The sequence below is a fragment of the Hyperolius riggenbachi genome, chromosome 5 (genome assembly GCF_040937935.1).
Source record: "Hyperolius riggenbachi isolate aHypRig1 chromosome 5, aHypRig1.pri, whole genome shotgun sequence".
Classification (NCBI taxonomy): domain Eukaryota; kingdom Metazoa; phylum Chordata; class Amphibia; order Anura; family Hyperoliidae; genus Hyperolius; species Hyperolius riggenbachi.
In genome coordinates this window covers 125,900,119-125,921,848 of record NC_090650.1, presented here as the reverse complement: position 1 = coordinate 125,921,848, position 21,730 = coordinate 125,900,119, and the positions used below count along the sequence as shown (strand labels likewise).

The window sequence follows — 21,730 nt, the reverse complement described above, 5'->3', positions numbered from 1 at the left end:
CTTAGGGTTAGGCACCACCAGGGGGGTTTTAGGGTTATGCACTAACCGGGGGGTCTTAGGGTTAGGCACCACCAGGGGGGTCTTAGGGTTAGGCACCACCAGGGGGGGTCTTAGGGTTAGGCACCACCAGGGGGGTCTTAGGGTTAGGCACCACCAGGGGGGTCTAGGGGTTAGGGATAGGTACAGGGAGGGCTCTGGGTGAGAGTAAGGTTAGGTATAGTTACAGCACTATGCTTAATACAAGTGTAAATATCGTTTTTCTTATAGACGATATTTGACGTTTCTTTTCAGAATTCGTTTGTTGTTATAGACGGTCTTTTGCCATTTCATTTCCGTTTATTTAACCTATTTAGCACTAAATTTTCATTTACAACCCTTTAAAAGAAAAATATGGATTGCATTAAAATTTAAAATTTCGGCTATACCCCGCACCCTTTTTTCCAGGCGCCCTTTTCTGATACACGCCATATTGGTTACTTATCGGTCCAACTACCAGTTTGTTATCCCTCCTTCTGCATTTACTGGTAGTGCCCACAGTACTGATATTGGCAAAAAAAAGATCAGGACTGGAGGATTCAGCAGCAGAGTGGGGGGACAGAGAAAACTCTATGGCTGGGACCCAGATGAGATGGAAGATTAACTGGAGGCAGAAGCTGGAGATAGGAGCCTGGCAACTGGAACCTAGGAGAAGTAGCTATAGCATCCCCTGTCCTTCAAGCTCTGCTGCATGCTAACTCTGCATAGATGTAAAAATTTCAAAATGCTAAACCCCCTTTCAGTACTCTCATGTGCTGGATCAGGTTAGCCAAGTCCAAAACGAGATGAAGGGAAAGGATCCGCAAACTCAGTGGAGTACAAAAACTGGCATCTTTTATTTAAATCGTACAACAGGATACAAGAACATCCCCAGGATCCACTGACGTGTGTCAGGCTCACAATATGTCCTTAGTCATAGTAGTTTTTATTATTATTATTTAGTAGCACTTTACAGAGTATATCTAGTCTTGTCACTGACTGTCCCTCAGAAGAGCTCAAAATCTAATTCTTACCATAGTTCTGTGTCTATTGTAGTCTAGGACCCATTTTAGGGGCAATCCAATTAACTTATCTGTATGATTTTGATATGAGGGAGGAAACCAGAGTGCACAGAGGAATCGCACACAGCCACGGGGAGATCATACAAGCTGCTTACAGATAGCACCCTGGCAGGGATTCGAACCAGGGACCCATTGAGAACAGTACTATTCAGTATGCCACCATGCCGTGCATAGTTGCAACCATGGCCGGCCTTAGGTTTCACAGCGCCCTGAGCGAAACCTGATTTTTGTGCCCCCCCTTCATCCTACACACACACCCACACACACCACTTTTTTTTCCTGAGTTACCTCATAGGACCTGTTTGAAGTCATAACACATCACACCAAATGCTCAGATCTCTGTGACACATCACATATGTAGAATACAAAATTACTATTTATAACCACAAAATGGATGGAAAGAGTACATTATCCTAAATAAACTTAAAAATGAAGTGTAGGACCTTTCAGGAATATTAATAAAAACAATCAGTGGGACAGTTAGCCCCCCCCCCCCAATTTGGAATGATAGCACAGCACCAACAATTTTCACCACACGTTCTAGCCGCTGTGCGTCCCGCCCCCCCCCCCCCCCCCCAAAAAAAATGCCCTCAGACTCATCATAGGTAGGTAGCCAGGTATAGGTGCCCCAGTATAGGATCTCATGTGTAGGTGACCTCATTATAGGTAGCCAAGCATAGGTGCCCCCAGTATATGAAGTCAGTTGTAGGTCTCCCCCATAGGTAGCCAGGTGTAGGAGCCTCCAGTATAGGTATCCAGGTGTTTGTGCCCTCAGTATAGGAAGTCAGGTGTAGGTGCCCCCAGTATAGGAAGTCAGGTGTAGGTGCCCTCAGTACAGGTAGCCAGCTATAGGTGCCCTCGGTATAGTACGTCAGGTGTAGGTGCCCTCAGTATAATTAGCCAGCTATAGGTGCCCCCTTGGAAGCCGGCACCTTGAGCGACCGCTCTGGTCGCTCAGCTCAAAGGCCGGCTATGGTTGCAACTATGACTAAGGGACACTGCATGTTCTTGTATCCTGTTTGTCCAATTTAAATAAAAGATGTTTTGTTTTTTTATTTATACTCCACTGAGTTTGTGGATCCTTAACTCTGCATAGGTTGGAGAACTTTTGTCTGCCTGTCAGACGCGGTGATGGGAGGGAGGGACAGGGGAAGATCTTTCGCTGTGTGTACTCTGCATTGTGCACTCCTATAGATTATGCCATAGGTTACATAGTTACATAGCATAGTTGAAAAAAGACATCGGTCCATGAAGTTTAACCAGGAGACACAGGATATGTGGGAGCTTGGAGATCAGTTTGTCCATAGACACTCAAAACATATGATCAAGCATCCCATTCAATGTTAAGACCCTTTATTTTCAACACTTGGCAGCAGCCGCGCACACACGATGCACATTGTATTTGTATGGGTGTATAAGCCGGTCTGGATTAAGTACGTTTTTGTTGTTGTTTTTTTGTGATTTTACTGATTGTAGTATTCCTTGATAAAGGGGTGTTTGGTGGCTCCAAAATGTTTGATCGTTATTGAAAATAGTGTCTTTGTATTGACTGGAGTGCTGAATCATATGTTTTGAGATTTCAGCCAGTGGCTGCAGACCAGCGAGGGAATGGTACTGCCAGGGAACACTGACCTGAATATAAACTGAGATTAGTTATGAGGCACATTTTTTTGGCAAGAAAATATAGTTTTCTATGAAGAATATATATGGTACCAGGAAATAAAAATTCCTGGTGAAAATTAATAAAATGCAGCTATAGTCATTTATTCTTGTATAATAATAAATCCTGTGTTTGAAACCTGTGTTAATAAATTGTCAGTCCTTTGCACAAGTTAATAAAGTTTGCTCGTTTAGTGAATTACTTAAGTGAACGTTTTTTACTTTTTTTGATAGTCCGTGGTTAGAAAATAATCAAGAGGTTGCGCTAAAGAAGCTGCACCACAGTATTCCACTTAGGGAAGAACTAGAACGCTTAAAGGAAGACTTATGCAGCCAACTTCAGCTGACCGATGTCCGGTAAGTAATCATGCATTATCATTTTACTTTTCCCCAAGTGCAATGCTGAACAATCTCTGTTTACTCTATTGCAGCTATTAAACGTTCCCCTGCAAAAATAAAAAATAACTAAACACAAAGCAACAACAAAAAGCATGAGTGCAAAGCAAATCATAATAATAAACTAGTTTCACAATATCCCAGTGGTAGGAAAGAAACCTCCTCCTCATCCATTTTGTTGAACTTTTACGAAATTGTTCTCATGTATCAATCGGACATGCTGGAAAATCAGATGTGCTTGATCGGGTGCACAGCGGTAACAGCGTGCGATAATCATAAACAATGAATGCGACAGAAACCACTGACCGCATCCCCCCAAATGTTAGATAAACTGCCCGATGACCATGCATTAACCACTTCCGGATTCTCGGTGCGTATATATACGCCCCTGAATCCTGAAGTGTATTCCATGGAAACGGCCGCTCGTATGAGCGGCCGTTCCATGTCAGTTCACGGAGGGTGTCTCCGTGAACACCCTGCGAGCCGATCGGCGGCTCGCAGGGTAAATGTAAACACACGGGGAAGACCTTCCCCGGTGTTTACATGTATACGGCGCTGCTGCGCAGCAACGCCGTAGAGGAGATCGGTGATCCCCGGCCTCTGATTGGCCGGGGATCGCCGGCATCTGATAGGCTAAAGCCTATCCCATCAGGCGCAGGACGGAAATCCGTCCTGCGCCGCTCACAGGGGGAGGGAGAGGGAGGGAAGGGGAAGGAGGCCAGGAAGCGCTGCGGAGGGGGGCTTTGAAGAGCCCCCCGCAAGCGCAAGCAGCCGGCGGCGATCAGACTCCCCCAGCAGGACATCCCCCTAGTGGGGAAAAAAGGGGGAAGTCTGATCGGCCTGGCTGCTATCTGATCTGTGCTGTGGGCTGGAGAGCCCACGCAGCACAGATAAGCACAAAATTTCATGGTATGGAAGTGGTTAATACTTTACCTGTCACGCTGTCCCCCGAGTGTGTGCTGCTGTGTCCACACCTTTCTTCCTCATTGGCACGCCACATTGTCGCCGGCGTATTACCCGCGTAGGTGCATGTGTGGCATCAAATGCGCTCCACGTGCAATACACCGGCAACCACTGGAGTGCCAATGAGGCAGAAGGGTGCAGACACATTGGTGGACAGCGGACAGGTAAAGTATTATGCACAAGCATTGGGGGGTCCACTCGGGCGTAACTAGAAATCACTGGGCCCCCCTGCAAAACTTTGGATGGTGCCCCTAATACCTCCAACCCCCCCCCCCCCCCCCCCCCGCCCCACAACCACACTTTCAGCACAGGTAAACTAAGAACCAATGCACAGTTAAACTGAGATGCAGTCATTAGAACATTACAGGACACAGCGCTTGGGGTAGAACAGTGCTATACACAAGACCCTGCTGAACACTGAATAGGGACTGTCTACAATTCTTTGTCTGCAAAACTTTGTATGATTCCTAATCAGTGGCTGAGCAGATGCAGTCATTAGAACAATTGTGCAGAGAACAGAACGTTTTTCTCTCCTTGCCTTTAGTTGTCAGTCCCTCAGGACGGGCCCCCTATGGCTTCTGGGCCCCCCTGCGGCTGCATCCCTTGCAGGGTCTATTGTTACGCCCCTGGGTCCACTCCATCTAACATTTGGGGACATATAAATATGGAATCATTGTTCTCAGACCTTCTACTTTTAAACACTTTCCCCAAAGCTTGAAACTTGAGATTTTTGCAGTTCACTGGCATCCAACATATACATATCTCAGAGTTTCTCTTACCAACCACTGCAACAATAGGGATACCAGAGATGATAAAAAGTGTGAATCTATTGTTCTACACTCAGCAGTATTTGACACATCATTGAAGCTTATTACTTCCTACATAGACTTTGAGTGTCTCTCTTTACAGGTGGCAGAGAAGTTGGGGCATTGCTCATCGTTGTGGGCAGCTACACAGCTTAAGCCGATTAGCCCAACAAAGCAGAGAGTCACTGAAGATGGCGAAGGGTATGTACTTTATCTTTTCCTAATATTACTTATATGCATATGGCTGGACATGTCAGGGGTGGACCACCTGAAACAGCATGCTTTCATTCACCCCAACAAATGCATCCACGGCGGTACTTATCTACACCTTCTAATTGCAAAAGAAGCCACCACATGAGTATATTCATGCTGATTTTTTATTATAATATTTGTCTGGGGAGTATTCAAACGTCTCCCTTCTAGCTGTGTAGAAATACAATATAGAAATGGGCCCCTTTAAGCCACTTTTCTAATCCGTGAGCTGTTGTCAAACTTTCATCTGCTCCTATAGGTGGGATGACAGTTGTCAGCATGCAGTCATAAGCATACTGGTGCAGATGATAGACACTCAATATGAGGCAGTTCTCTCCCAATTCAGGTACTCGACCGCATAAGCTTGATATACAATCCAGTGTATATAACAAGTGTGGTCTCATCACCGCCTGACTGATGCATGGGCGAACATCTGGATGTCACTGCTCCTCCTGACTGCTCAAGTCCTGCCACACGTGGTGCACTAGGCTATGTTACGCATCCTGGGCTGGCTCTAAGTGCTGCTTGCAAACCTGTGATCCACCCTCACACATTTGTCTCCTGGCGGGAGTTAGTGAGGGCTCCAGTGGTGTCACATGCTGAACTGGGCTTAGCTCTGCCCACCTATGTGTTTTACCCTATCACAGGGTTTGGTTAGGGTGTGGCTTGGCTCTAGGGAACGCATAGCTTTATAGTATTGTTGACCAATCAGTGATAACATCCTGTGTTTGTCTTCCACCGCCATTTTTACTACTGGCAAATTTGACCATTCCACAATCTAAGTATCAGTCACTAAACTTATTTAAATGTCCAGCTGTCAATTTATTTCTATCCTTGTGCTGCTACTGACACATTACAGCGATAATTCAAAGAGATTTTGCACCTTTGTTAAATACTTCCAAAGACTCATATCTTCTGCAAGATTGTTTTGCAACACAACTAGCGGACAATGAGAGGACTAGAGAAAGAGGAGGCAAAAGAGGAGAGGGGATGCAAAAGAAGGAAGCTAAAGCTCAAGAATAACAGGACTTGCATATTCAAAAGTAGCTATTGCTAGTCTATCTATTAATACATGCATCCCATTCTCATTCACTACATATCACCACAATTACCGCTGGCTGGGGATGCCCAGATTACTCCACACTCTGATCCCTATGTAACTTAATCTTTACGATCATTTGTCTTTCCACTAGTTCTAGGTCGGTTACTTAAACGGCCATCCTACCAAACTCTGAGACAGAGCACCATATTAGACATAATATATGAACAGATAACAACCAGGGATCTCACTTCATGACATGAGCAGGTGGAGAGAAATATGAGACCAAAATAACTTGGTTCATCCTAGACGCTCTCAATCATCCAGCTATGCCAAAGAGCACCCCTTCATCTATCGATATGGGGGCCACATCTTTTGGCGTGACCAGGTGAAGAAATTCAACAGCAAATGACTTGTGTAGAAATGACTGATCTCACTTTGCCTTTACCTGACACCAGCATATGCAATATGTCCACCACTGTTCTTAGATCATTAAGATGCAGGAAACGGATAACCGTATATTGCTCTTTTGATCAGCTATTTGACAGTAGCACTCTTCTGTTAAGGACGCATAGTGATATTCACTGATCGGACAGGCATGAGCGCAGCTGGACACGTAATGTTGGGGAGTACAGATGTCCACCACCACTGGACTAAGGTAAGCTGTGGATTAGATAGCTATGGTTCCTCTTACAGCCATTTCAATAAAAGATATATATTTACAAACTGTGTCACTCATGCATGTAAACATTACCTGGAGAAATTATCAAAATTATACCGACTATAGACGGTCCGATCCATGTTGCCCCTCCCCCCCAAAAAAGGCAGATGGTCATTGGTGTGTGTGTGTGTGTGTGTGTGTGTGTGTGTTCACATGATATAGATCTCCTTGGCAGAGAGAGGCTGTATCTGCTACTATAACCTGGGAACAGACAGTCATTCAAATCAAAGATAGCTTTATTGGCATGACCAAGCTTCAATACAGGCATTGCCAAAGCAGGGGGAATGGGGGACATACACTAAGAATGTCCTATAGCCAGTAATGTACAACAAGTGTACAAAGCCTTTCAGGCCGGAAAAAAAATTAAAATGGAGAGACAACCGGAAAGTCCTTTTCTCTTATATCTTTGCATATATTTAAATTTTAAGCACAAATTTATACAGGCTTATTTTAAATCATATATCAGCCAATTGTTTGCAAAAGTATTTGGCATAGCTGCTACTCCAGTGACAGTCAGGGGCTCACAAGTGGTTTCGAGAGAATGACCCCTGTTGTACCCAGAATTACTTAATGGAGGTAAGGTAATCACGGGGATACGCCTTGTATAGGATAAGATTCAAAAAAGCTGTAATACCTATTAACTGCTTGCCTGTAAAACTATCCTCATCCTTTTTGGTAAAGTGACATCTCTATCCTTTAGTATCTTGTTAAAATTCGCCATAGCTTTCCTTCAAAGCAACAAGCGGCTCTTATGCTGGGGATACACGGCTCGATTAGCTGCCAGATCGACCCCAGCCGCGTCCCCGCTCGTCCGTGTGGATTGATTACCGCTTGCCCCCGCCGGCGCTTCCTTATCAGCGCTAGATTCCCTGCCATTGTCCGCAGGCGGGAATCGAGCGGGCGGGGGTCGAGCGGCTTAATATTATCAGCTGGCCGGATCAGCTGGTCGATACACGGTACAGAAACGTACCGTGTATCCCCAGCATTAGGCTGTGTTCCCACTTGAGAGTAACAAAATTGTTTGCATTTTACTTCATTGCAAAACTGACAATTAGTGGATCCTATTTTATATATAGAGGTCATTCACACTTGTTAGTCTGCAATGGATCCCTTGGATCCATTGCAGTAAGTGGGCTGCACATGGTCCATGATATTCCCAGACAGGCGGATGCATTCCCCATATAGCCTATGTGGGTAATTCATCTGCCCTGGGCTCCAGCCGGACCACAGCGGACCATTGGTGCGGACACTACACTGTCTTCTCCCAGTCCAGCTGCAGATGGGAACTGAGCCTTATAGGATACCTTAGCGCAACATAAAGTTAAAAACATGGGGAGCAGGTATGTTTAGTGGGCTCTCCTCATGCCCACCGCTCATCCCTGTTCTCCTCCGTCCCACTCCGGTACAGCTTAACGACCCCAGAACTTACTTCCTGGTCGGGGCTGACTGCGCAGGTGCTGCCCGGCAAGGGCAGGGCTGGGAGCGCTCAGCATAGGAGGAGGAGGCGAACCGATGCCAGCTGGGTGCTCACCAAAATAAGGTGGGTGGAGCACCCGGCTAAAAGGGGTCTGGGGAGAACACTGACACTGTGGAAGATATCAGCTCTATATAATACACAAGAATGATAATGTTAATTTGCAGTCCCCTCTTCCCAAGTTCTTTGTAAAACAAAATAGCCTTACTTTTTCAGTTCTGAACTTTGCTGTATTTGTAATCTTCTTTTTTGTCTGCAATATGTCTGCTTCCATGAAAGCAGGAAGTACACAGTGTAGATTTATTGCAGGAGTTCTATCAGCTTAACAAAGAAATCCAGCATTTAGTGTTCACCTCCCCTGGACCCAGACAGTCACAGCATGTCTTCTTTGGGTCCTCCGAGGCTCGCCATCTCTCAGGTGAGATCGCCATCTGTCACATGACTACAGATAGTGATCTCACCATAGGGATAGAGCGCCCCCAAAGGACAGAAGGAAGAAGTGCTGCACTGGTCTTGATCCCAGAGAGGTGAGTACTGGGAGGGAAGGGGGGCTGCCTAAAATGGAGGTATTTGCGATAATTCAGGTTGGATTGAGCATATGATGTCTCACTCAATTCATTGATGCTAAATAATCAAATCATCCCTTGCAGTGATGTGTCAACTTGTCAATTGTACAGAGCCACAATAATCCAACATGCATGCAGACTGTTTCGGATTGGTTGATCCTCATCTGTGCATGGCATGGATTAATGTGGCTCTGTGGGGTAGGACTTGAAGCACCCAGAGTTACAGACTACCCAGCAAGCTCATGGTGAACCAGAACTCATTGGAGTGTGTAAGGACCATGCACTAATGAGGATCAACCAATCCGAAACAGTCCATGCATGTTGGATTATTGTGCCTCTGTACAATTAACAAGCTGACACATCCTTGCATTCCAGCGGTTCTGAAGGTGTGGCTATCTTACAGGGACAACAAGGGATGATTTGCATATTCGCTGAAACCCTGGTATGTTGGTTAACTGTGACAACCATCTTGTTAGTGGCTTCCTTTGTTGGTTGCTTGAAGGAGTGCCTTTTTGTGAACATTTGGTACAAAGAGACCCCAAAAGCAAACCTATCCACTCATTGTGATATGATGGGCCTTACATCATCTACAGCTGATAGTGGTGCTTGGTTGTTCATTATCTTTATGAACCTGAGAGATAGTTTCAAGGCTTTTGCACTTTTGCATGAATCGCTCTGTCTTCTTTTTCTTCAGTGGCTACTCAGATCTTTTTCCAGTGATCGGTTTTGACACTGAGGCAAGGGGGTACCATTGTCTTGCACTTCTTCACCCACTATTTTCACTGCTCTGAGAGCGCTCATGTGGATCACTAGATCATTTTCTCTTCTTGGTTTTATCTTCCAGGCCTCTCCTTCATTCTTCTGTCGCTCCTTTCTCCCTTTGATACTCCTTCCCCGTCAATATTTTTTCTGTCTTGAACTCATGAGAAGATGTTAAACCCTCAGTAGAATTCCGAAATTCACTGTAAATAGCAACTGATTTGCAAAGAAAAGAAAGATCAAACTCCCGTTATCGCACTAGGTGTTGCTGCTTGTTTGGAGGTTAGTGAAAAACCAAAGGTCCACAGTGCCAGCATCTCCCCTGATATAGGCTGCTGATATCAAGATCAGCCCTGATGTCCTGCCTGTGTGTAAAGATGGCTGTGGTATGGTAAAGGATGTCTGTTTACAGCTGAGAGTGCACTTTAGTGTCTAAAAAAAGAAATGGCCTGTTCCAATAAGAAAGCAAGAAAATAACAGCAGTATAACAGGTGAGGTTAATATGGCAGTTATTTCCAGCATGAGGAAAAGGTTCCATGTGATGCAGGTGGCTGATAACAGTATTGGGCTGGGAGGTGGCAGGCAGTTAGCATTGTGGGCGCTTGGCAGCCAGTCCCTTGGATTAGAGGCCAGTGGACCAGGTAATATACAGGATTACATTACTGTGGATTCAATTTACACACAATAAGGTCTTTCAGCTACAACAGTGTTTTTCTTCCTTCAGCAACCATAACATAAGAATGCTTTCATATCTAAGGTTCTTATTCTCAATTTTGATTGGTAAAGAAGCAAATGCGAGCTTGAAAACCCAGATCACTGCTTATTCATCATCGTTTAGTCCCACCCTCTTATTGAAAGAACTGCCATGATTTGCGATGGAGGTGACCAAGGATCAACCCTATAAGTGTGGGGGGCTTGCAATTTTTTGAAATTGCTAACCGCACTGTGGTCCATAACCCTGAATGCTGTTTACCATCTTGGAGGTGGCAAAGCTATTTAGCAATGTGCATTATATATCTGTATTAAACAAGATTCTGGCATGTTTGTAATGAACGATAAAAGAAGTCTACGGGTCTAAATCATTAAGAGGATTATGGTAAAGATCTCTGTGAAAAATAAAGAAATTCAGTTATCTTTTAAACCCGAAAAGGAGAAAAATATGGTGAGCTAGCCATAAGAACAAAACTCATACATAGATGGATAGAGTATAGATTATATAATTGTTCTCTAAATAGGCCTTTTGTTAAAGTACACCTGTGTATACACTTTGCACTAGAGCTATGGTGGTTTCAACCTTGAGCTACTTGAGATTCCTGATATAAACCTCCCTAGATTCCTAAAATACTCTCTCTGAAGCGAGAATATCGATGTTTTGACTTTCCTAATTTTCATTCTTATGCCACGGAGAGTGAGAGGGGTAGCGTTACAGTCAGATAACAAGAATTAAAAAACAAAAACAAGAGTTTGAGAGATCAGAATCCTAGTCAAGAACCATATTCACAATCTGGGGATGGAGGAGCAGTAGGAGGGAGGACCACATAGATGATTGGAATGAATGTTTTAAATTTGAGAGAAGGATGTTTGTCCTTTGTCTGTTCTTCTTTTTTTTTATTTTTGGATCACCACAGTATTCTATGGAGATATAAATAAAGATTTATTGGGGCTTTAAAGGTACTATGATGCAAATATATACCCAATTTAAGAGCTTTGCAATGAAGCTTATTCCTGTTTGTTGGGTAATAATAAGCTGAGTTCTTTTTAAAAAAGAAAAGAACGAAAAGAAAAGAAAATTAGTACAGTTTTTTTCAAATGAGGTCAAGATGTCAGCCACTATAGCTCACTAAAAGATAGAAAGAAGGTGTACTTTAAAGGTAACCGGATCTGAGAGAAATATGGGAGCAGACATTGCTGACTTTCTTTAGCAATAGAACTTCTTCCCTTGCTGTTGTACTAATCAGCCATATCATTATAACTACCTGCCTAATGTTGTGTGGGGTCATTGCTGTCTCTCCAAAACGGCTCTGACCCATCCAGGCATGGATTCCAGAAGATCTTTGAAGGTGTCCTGCAGTATCTGGCACCAAGATGTTGGCAGCAGAATGTTTAAGCCTTGTAAGTTGTGAGATGGGACCTCCATAGGTCGGACCTGTGTTTTCTTCAGCACATCACACAGAATTCCCATCAGTTTGAGATCAGAGGCCAAAAACAATGGGACTTGTTAGACTCTGCCATCTCCTTCCATTGCACTGCAGTCCAATTCTGTTACTCACATGTCCATGGCTGGTGCTTTCATCAGTGGACCAATGTAAGCATTGCCACCATGACTGTTGTGTGGCCATGGAATCCCAAAGCTGCGGTGCATTGTGTGTTCCTATATCTTTTTCTCAAGATGAATGTTTTGAAACAGTTTCTGGTATAGTAGCCCTTCTGTCAGACCAAACAAACTGCACTTTGCTCCCCACACATCAAAAAGCTTTGGGTACCCATGACCCTATCACTGGTTTAGCAGATCTCCTGTTTTTGGTTGGTACTTACCAGGGCTGTGGAGTCGGTACAAAAATCATCCGACTCCTCAGTTTATGAAACCACCAACTCCTTACATGGCTATGGAGTGGGTACAAAAATTATGTGACTCCAACCCCGACTCCTCCGTTTATGAAACCATCGGCTCCAACTCCAGATACCTTAAAATTGCTCTGACTCCTCGACTCCAACTCCACAACCCTGGTACTCACCAATACATTCCTGAAACCCCAAACAAGACCTGCTGTTTTAGAGACATTGGCTTTGATTCATTAAATGCCGGTAGATGCATTGTGCGCGCACAGCGCAAGTTAATTTTAGCATGCACACACTACACGTGGTTCTATCTGCATAGCATGTGCTCTTAACTTTTTCATGCTGATCCTAATTGCCGCGTGATATGCTTGTAGCGACCGAGATAGTCCACTAGTGCATCCATTAATTAAATTAAAGGTAACTGGATCTTTGTGTGCGTGATAGATTTAACGGCATTTAATGAATCAAGGCCATTCTTACCCACTTACAATTTGACCCTTGTCAGATCCTTACACTTGCACATTTTTTGTATTTGCTTCCAACACATCACCTTCAAGAACTGCGGAAGTTTGGTATTTACGCTGTGTTTGATTTCATATTATTGTGGTAGTTTTGTGGGTGAATGGTAGACATCATCTTGTATACTTTTCCTTTGAGCTGTGTGATTCATTTCTCTAATCTGTACAATTCATGTTTTAAATTACATAGTCTGTTCACTTTACTTTTCTACCAAAAGCTGTTTGAAAGGATACCCAGCTACCACCTCCTTCAAAGAAAAGTACTGCAACTTCAAGACCAAGTCAGCCACCTATTAGGAGGCCTAGAAATAGTGCACATTGAAGAGCTACAACCACTGCTGACCATGGAGGAGTATTATGCATCTCTAGATGCCTTCTGTAACAAGTTACTGAAAAGAAGAGTCCCTATTCACCCTCGCAGTCTGAGAGGCCTGCAGATGATACTGGAGAAGTTAGTATTTTATCTTCTGTAAATTTCCCATTCTAAAGGAAATCATACTATAATATATAGGACCTTAGAGGTATACTGAGGAAGGTGTCATGTGAAGGGTGAATGCATCAAACAAAGCTGGTGGTTTGGGGGTAACCCACACATAGTAGCAATGTAGTTGTTTCATGCTTTTATGTGATCTCCACATCAAATGTCTAATAATAGGATGCTAGCTCTCCATCCATTACCGAAAACAAATCATTTGCAGTGAAATGATGTTATTTCCTAGTACTACAGAAATTTGTTTGTGCAGTTTTGGATGGGGAACGAATGTCTGATGAGAAATTTTTTTGTTAAACACAGGCAACGATGTTGATGGTAGACAGATGTTATTCACTGCACTGCTGCAATTGCTGCTTGATGATAGTTAGCGACAGCAGAGAGTGGGTAATGCATGCTGATGGATGCAGAGGAATAGGAGGGCTGTTATTGGAGGGTTAACCTCCCTGGCGTTCTGATTTTTTTTTTATTTATCATGTAGCTAGCCTAGCACTAGCTACATGATTCCCCCCTCCCTGCGGCGTCCCTCTCACCCCTCCGATCCCCGCCGGCGCAATCACCCGACCGGAAATCCCGTTCTGAACGGGATTTCCAGGAGGGCTTTCCCCGTCGCCATGACGATGCACGTTGTGACGTCGGCGACGTCGTGACGTCACAGGGAGACCTGATCCACCCCTCAGCGCTGCCTGGCACTGATTGGCCAGGCAGCGCACGGGGTCTCGCCTGGGGGGCCCTGCATCGTGGCAGGTAGCGGCGGTGGGCAGCGGCGATCAGACACAACACGCAGCAAGCAAAGTGCTTGCTGCGTGTTTTAAAAAAATGTATTCAAATCGGCCCAACGGGGCCTGAGCGGTGACCTCCAGCGTCCGTGGACGAGCCTAGCTCATCCAGAACGCCAGGGAGGCTTAGGGACCGGGGGGGGAAGGTCAAGGGACCTTTTTTCAAGTAGGACAAGGATGCTAAGGGTCAGCTGACTCAAGTGTGTCCAGAACCCTGATTATGCCTCTAAGAACTGTAGGAAATAGCACAAGAAATATAAAGTCAGAATACACCCCTTAACCTGTGAAGGATATCCAGTGTCCTTATCCCTCAATACTTTCTCTTGGTTGCAGTGATCGGTTTGTGCCACGGTTGCATGAGATGGGGCATTTTACCATACCTGCTGTGTGTGATCCAGCATCCCTGCAATGGTTTCTTATGACACACGCACAGAAAGCCCGAGACAACTTGAAAAGGCAAGATGAGTAAGTGTTCAAAATATGTTGCTACAACTTACTTGTGTTCTGTGTTAAGTTGGTTTCTTTTTGTTTCATTTGGGTTTTGTGCTTTCGCTTAAAAAAATTGTGGTAAAAATTGCGTAGTGGGTACGGCTTTTCCCTCATGTTATAGTGGGTAATGAAGTCTTTGCATAAAAACCTGATAAAGCCATACCCACGTAGACATCTGAACACTCCGAAGAAGGTCATTAATTATCGTCTTACACAAGCCTGGCGCTTTGTGGAGTGTACCTTCAGAATCTATTCGAACAAGTGGTGAGTTTTCCACAGCACACTTATAATGACACCAGACCATGTTGACAGTGGTTTCAAGACAGCTTGTGTGCTGCACAATTTTGTGCTGGGGCAGACAGTTCATTGTCCACTTCGATTGATTTTCTCATCCGGTTTGAGTCTGGAGTGGTGGACTATGGACTTTCCACCAAAGGTTTCTATAGTAAACACATCCGCTATCTGGAAAAATGCTGCAGGTCAGGACTTTGCATTGAATTTACTGCAGCGTACTGACCAGATCCGTTAAAAACCACTTGTGGAAGCGAACCCTATTTTTACCATTAGATCCATTTGCATGTCCATTGCCGCGCTGCAGAAAATGCAGCAATGCAGCAAATCAGAGAATAGTACTGTCTGTAAGTATTCAACATGGGTGGTGTGTTAACAGCAGGAAGGTAAGTGTATAGCACATTCTTACAGTGGTTGTGAAAGTGTACAACATGTGGGTATGTGCTTATAAATTGTAGCGAAGTGTAAAGTATGTGAGTGTACAGCAGGTGTGTAAGAAGCAATTCTTTGTGTGTACAACTCGCTGTTAAGTACAGAATAATTCACCATATATTTTTCTACATAGATACATGTGACCATAAGATGCACCTAGATTTAGAGAAGGAAAAGCAGAAAAAAAATATTCTCAACTATTCAGGGTTTCTGCATGGTTCCTTCTTTCCGTGATAGCAGTATATGGCAGCCTTTATGCCCCCACCCCCTAGATAGCAGATTTGCTCCACCACCCTCAAATCAGTGTGATAGGTGCCCCCTGTTAGAATTTACACAGTGAAGGCTGGGTTAGGCCTGGAACAACTGTCATGACTAGGACCTCTGTCCATACTCAACAGCACCAAGGCTTATTTTCACGCAAAGAGGAAGTGGTTGCCAATATGTAGTGTCCGCCAAGCATCAGTAGGTGCAAATTTACAATAAGTGCCATGGTACAGTGGGTGTTAAGATACGAAGGTCTAGTTTGTACTAAGTTGTCGTGGGTGTTGAAGTGCCAAAGAACAGTTTGTGTCAAGTTACAGTGGGTACCAAGGCCTAGTTTGTGCTAAGTTGTTGTGGATGCTTAGTAGTGTTGGGTGTTAATTTGCAGTGGGTGCTAAGCAGTAGTGGGTACTGACTGAGCAGTAGATGGTGCTAAACAGTAGTGGGTGCCATATGAATGTTAATTAGTACAGGGTGTCACCATATGAGTGCTGGGTAGAGCCCAATGGTGGGTGGGGCGCTGTGGGTAGGACATGAGTGGGTAGCGAGTGCTATGTGAGTTTTGGATGTTTTCCATGGGTGGGAACTGGATGTCATATGAGGTTGGACCATGAGTGGGTATTGGGTGCTATGTGGGTATTAGATGCATAATGGCTAGGTACTAAATGCCACGATCAGACCATTGTTTGATGCTGGGTGTGGGCCATGAAGGTTATGCTTGGAGCAGATAGTGGGTGCCGTGTGGAGCCTGTGTGCAGCTGTAAGTATTGGGTATCATGTGGGTGCAAGTACTAGGTGCCAGCTGTGGGGGGGGGGGGGGAGGGGTGTGGGTTCTGGTGGCATGTGGTCACTATTAAAATGGGGGGAAGACCTGGCACAGGACCTACTGTAATGTATTATTCAGTCCATAGCATGCTTAGACTTTTAACGGCTGTGTGTTAATTCCTTTTGATTGGACAGCAAATTTACACTGTTATACAAGCTGCATACTCACTACTTTGTATCAAAGCATAGCTCCCAACTGTCTCTCTTTTAGGGACAGTCTCCCTTTGGGAGCCAAGTGACAGCCCTCTGTCCCTCTATCTTCATCACTTGTCCCTCTTTCAGGAATGATGTAAAGATCTATGTAAATATATGTATTTGTCCACTGAAAATGTGTTTAATTGACTCTAACCTTTATTCCCATCCTTGAAATTTATAAATGTCTTATTTTCAAATGCTAATATGAAGAAAATGTATCAGTATAGACAGGACCAGTGTGGTTTGAATTATAAAATATTATAAATAATAATTATAATTATATTATTATAAAATATTTTTCTCATGAAATGTTTATGGTATGACCAGGGGTGTGTCAGGGGCGTGATTAGGAGTGTTGCAGGGTGTGGCTTAAGTGTCCCTCTTGCTTATCTCAAAAAGTTGGGAGGTGTGTCAAAGTGTCGCATCTCCTGTGTAGATCTGTGGATTCTGATAGTAAAGTTTACCATCAGAGAGTCATTCTGTCATACTAGTAGGTGAGGGCTCTAGGGCCTATAGGAAAGGTCTCACCTGGTTGTCGAGGCTGGAGAAACCTATATAAGTTTGCCATCTGTCATGCTTGTGTCCCTCTTATACCGGGGACCTGGCTTGCACGGATATCCTCACTGTCTTGGATGGTGATCCAGTCAGGATTCCACGGTGGTTATTTGGAACACACTGCTGTGGGCGTGTAAAAGTTTTTCTGCGCTCCGCTGGTACAAGCCTGAGTCCCCGGCTATGAGTGTGGTAGGAGATAAAAACAGCTAGCAAAGAAAAGCGGTGTTAGCCGTAAAGATATGCAAAGGCTGTGTTTAAAAACTTTATTGCAACGCGTTTCCCAGGGGAGCAGCCCTGCTTTATCAAGCATACATCTCCAGTGTTGTCCCCTTAAAAGATGTAATAAAATATTTACAAAAATGAGAAATGTACTCACTTTTGTGATATACTGTACAGTAGTATCAAGTTGGAAATATATGGGCACGTGCAGTATAGAAATGTAGTTGATAAAATTCTCAGTCTGTAATAAAATGATCTGTAAACCTTGAAATAAGAAACAATGTTTTTATTTTATACAGGTTGAAAATTGTGGAAGAGGAGTTGACTAAAGCATGTAAGGACAGAGCATCACTCAGCCGACTGTATAAGGAGCCCAGTGTATCCCTCAAACAGATGACTGACTGCTGCCGCCGTTTAGTAGAGGAGCCGCTGCCTTGTCTGGAGGGCATGCATCTCTGTGTCTCTCATTACTACTCTGTTCTGCAGGATGGAGATTTGTGTATCCCTTGGAACTGGAAGAGCAAAACCTAGTGGATTCATTCCTGAACTGCAGCAATCACATAGACTATACATAGAATCTAGACCTTAACTTACTATGCATTGTAGCAGCAAAACAGATCAGCTGATCCATAAGTGTTATCAAACAGAAATACTGTACTAGAAGCAATAGTGGGGTGAATTGCTGCTTACACTAAACATTTCATTTTTTTTTTTTTTTTTACACACAAACCGATCAGACTTGAAAGGCATTCTGCTGGCAGCATTGGATAATGTGATCCCTATCCTCTATACTGGAGAGCAATCTTTATGCAGATAATTCCAATGAACCAGAAGATCTCTGTGTGTATTAACCACTTGGCATCCAGATCTTGTTTCCTCCTTATGGACCAGAGCATTTTTGACATTTTAGCTATGTCCCTATTTAATCAACAATAACTTTATCCCTATTTATGACACCTAAATGAAATATATATTGTTTTTTTCAAGACAAACTAGGCTTTCATTGTATTGCATTTCTCCCTCAAACAAATTTGCTTTCTATGGATTTTAATGGTAAAAAGAGGGAAAAAAAATAGAAAAAAACTTTTTCTCAGTTTTAACAATTCCAGTTTAAAAATAAAAATTGTTACTGCAAATAATACACACAATTTTTGTTTGGCTATTTCTACCGATTATCACAAAACTTAGATTATGTTCCTGTCACAATTTATGGTGAGGATATTTGATTCTGAAATAATTCTACAGTGTGTATTTTTTCCTATGAACTGAGAAAATAAAAGTATTTTTAATGGTAAAAATCAATCTTACTGGCTCACGGAACATATATTCTAATTCACCAATTAGTGCTGCAGCAGATAGTGCCAGAGGTTTTGCACAGGAGCAGCTACACGACTTATATCTACGTCCTCGTGGCTTAGATAAAGTCAGAGGATGTAGATATACTGTAGTGGTGGATACAGTGGTTAATCACCTTTGGGGATGGAAGGATGCACTCATTGCACAATTATGGTCCTACAGAGTCTGGTCTTGCCAGCCTCCTAAGCATCTCCACACATCATGCACTGCATGGCTAGCCTAAACGTGCTTCCAAAAGATATTTTGGGGTCCTAACTGTTAAACTCCCTGGTGGTATGTTTATTCCCTCATTATATACTGTGTGTGTGTATGTATGTGTGTACACACACACACACACACACACACACACACACACACACACACACACCCTCCTCTTCCTATCATGCAGAGTAGAGCAGGGACTGGGTGTAATATTTACCTGTTCCAGCGCTATGAGTCTCCACCTTGCAGCACAGCCACACACTCCGTGCTGCCGTCCTTTAACTCCCGATCACGTGACTTACATTGTTCATGTGATCGGGAGCTGGCAAATGGCAGTAGAGAGTGTGTGGCTGTGAAGCATGGAGGAGACATGCAGAGCTAGAGCAGATAAATATTACCCTGCTCCCTGTGGTATTCTGCATGCTGGTGGGGAAGTGCAATGGAGTGGGCCCCCAAAGCCCCGGGGCTTACAGCCTAGCCAGAGAGGAAGCACCTGTAAAGAGAACAAGGAAGTGGAAGCTTTGGGTCCCTACCTGAGGAGGTGATGATGGGCTTCTCTACATGCAGGCCTTTTTAATAAAGGCAGTAATGATTGGTGTAAGGGACCATGGGGTACCTAAACTAATCAGTGTGCCTGAAGGCCTATACCTGCGACGCATTTTTTGCGGCGACTTTTTTGTGATATGCGACAAATGATTTTTTTCATGATAACGTGCAACGTTGTTGAACGAAAATCAGTTAAACAATGTTTAGCGGCAATCGCTACAGCCATGACAGATCACTGAGTGACGATCACTCACATCTCCATAGCCCACCGCGATAATTTTACACCAATCAATCATTTAAACGATCGCTCACGCCATAATTACCATGGTAGAGAAAATGGATCAGGGCACGATCGTTGGTTGCCGCTGTACCTTGATCCATTTTATCTTAAGCTATGCACTCACCACACGATGCATGGAGATGGATCCAGCAATGTCTCCCTGCTGATTGATCCTACATCCTCTGGAGGGCGAATATGCATGACGTTACATGACCGGTGCGAACGAGATTTCAAGCGATTGCGATACTTTGAGCGGAAGTCGTTGGGGACCTTAAAGACCAGATCCGCCAAGACAGTAGTTATCGCCGTGCGACACTATGCGACATTTGCATGATCGTGCGCCTGTACCCATGACGTGAGGTCACGTAAACGACCGCTCGTCGCTTAAAAAAATTGCCGTTAGTTGGGAAAATCATTACAAAAATCGCAAGGTGGGTATGAGCCTTTATACTTACATTCAGTAACAGTATAGATTACAAAAAAACATAACAATGGGGCTGATTTATCAACACTACCGCCCTCAAGCAGGGCAGATTAAAACGAACGAGCATACACTATGCACGGTCCTGTCAGCATAGTGTGAGCTCTTCACTTACGTGTGAACATTCCTACTGCCGCAGGATGGCCTTGTAGCGTGACCGCAATACTTCAGTAGTGCGGCCGCTACTACGTATATACTACTATGTAGTAGCAGCTGTGCTACTGAAGTATCATGGTTGTGCTATGAGGCCATCGCACGGCAGTAGGAACGTTTGCATATAAGTAAAGAGCGCATGTTACATTGACAGGACCACGCGTAGCAAGCACTTGTTAGTATTAACCCGCGCTTCTTGAGTGCGGTAGCATTGGTAAATTAGCCCCAATGTTAGGTAAATAGGAAGGCTTTGCACACCTTCAATTGCAACGAGTGTGTTCTTGTGCGTAACATGAACTAGGATTTCCTGACGCATGAAATGGGTGCAAAAATAATGGTAATGGAAACAAAATGATCTGTAATTTTACTGATATTCTGTTATCCGCAATAATAGAATATCATGGTGCTACTATCATGCACCGTGCCCTAACTCTCACCGGAGCCCTCCACTAAATATGCCTGACCCTAAACACCCCTTTACCTATCCCTAACCATCCACCACCTACTCCTAACACTAACCAGCCCATATCTGAATGAACTGCAAAAAAGCCATACCTTGAGAATAATGGATTGCTGTGCATCCTGTTTGTCATCAAATGATGCATATGTGACCTGATTTTAATCATAATGTGTTGTATAATAAATTTTGATGTGTCTTATAGCTTGGACCCCTGTCACATAAAAATTAGGTAGGGACAAACTCAATCCATCATTGAAAAAATATATATTTTCAAAATTATGATCAAACTTGGGAAAGTTTCTATAAAACTGCACGAGTCAGTAGCTTACAAAGCACCCACTTTTAAATCGCCCTGGTTGTTAGCTTTCCATTATGGTGACATTTGTGGCCTTTTTCCAGGAACGTCCTTGGACAGCACCCCTGAGACCTGTCTCCCTCCCCACAATTGATGGACAGGAACTAGATTAGCATAAAAGATTTGCATCAATTAGGCAGACATATAAGCAGGGTGAAACCAGACCTCGTCAGTTGTTTTCTGTCCACCACCAGGAGCTGGATGAGAAGCTGGAGCCAACCATGTCCGTGGGACAGGAGCTGTGTAGCGGGGTTTCCTGGTTGTAGGCCGGTTAGTGTACTGGCTCAGGTTCCGTGCTGCACCTACTGGCTTCTCCGTATCAGAAGGGCTACATGCCGGACGCGTTCATAGCCCACTTCCGGATTGCGGATCATGTGATCACGCGGGCAGACTGACGCCACCTCGACCCCGGAAGTACTTCCTGATTCGCCGCCCGGAGTCATGCGGCTGCTGATGCGGCTGCTGCATTTGCGGTCCCCACCCTCTGAGTCGGCGTGGCTGCTACGGATCGAGGGATGCGGAGACGGATGGTTCCGGGCGGCGGAAGAGGTAT

The 21,730-nt window shown here is 44.2% G+C and overlaps 1 protein-coding gene across 2 annotated transcripts in view; it reads left to right on the top strand.

The window, feature by feature from the left end:
- TCAIM (T cell activation inhibitor, mitochondrial) overlaps positions 1 to 18,484 on the top strand; it is an 81,199-nt gene extending 62,715 nt beyond the window's left edge. For both annotated transcript variants that reach the window (XM_068236232.1, XM_068236233.1), the window contains exons 6-11: positions 2,991 to 3,113; positions 5,025 to 5,122; positions 6,779 to 6,870; positions 13,028 to 13,260; positions 14,412 to 14,543; positions 17,645 to 18,484. In XM_068236232.1, the coding sequence (XP_068092333.1) occupies positions 2,991 to 3,113; positions 5,025 to 5,122; positions 6,779 to 6,870; positions 13,028 to 13,260; positions 14,412 to 14,543; positions 17,645 to 17,876 (910 nt within the window). In that variant the 3' untranslated portion in view covers positions 17,877 to 18,484. The remainder of the gene's footprint in view (positions 1 to 2,990; positions 3,114 to 5,024; positions 5,123 to 6,778; positions 6,871 to 13,027; positions 13,261 to 14,411; positions 14,544 to 17,644) is intronic.
- Positions 18,485 to 21,730: the final 3,246 nt, after the last annotated feature.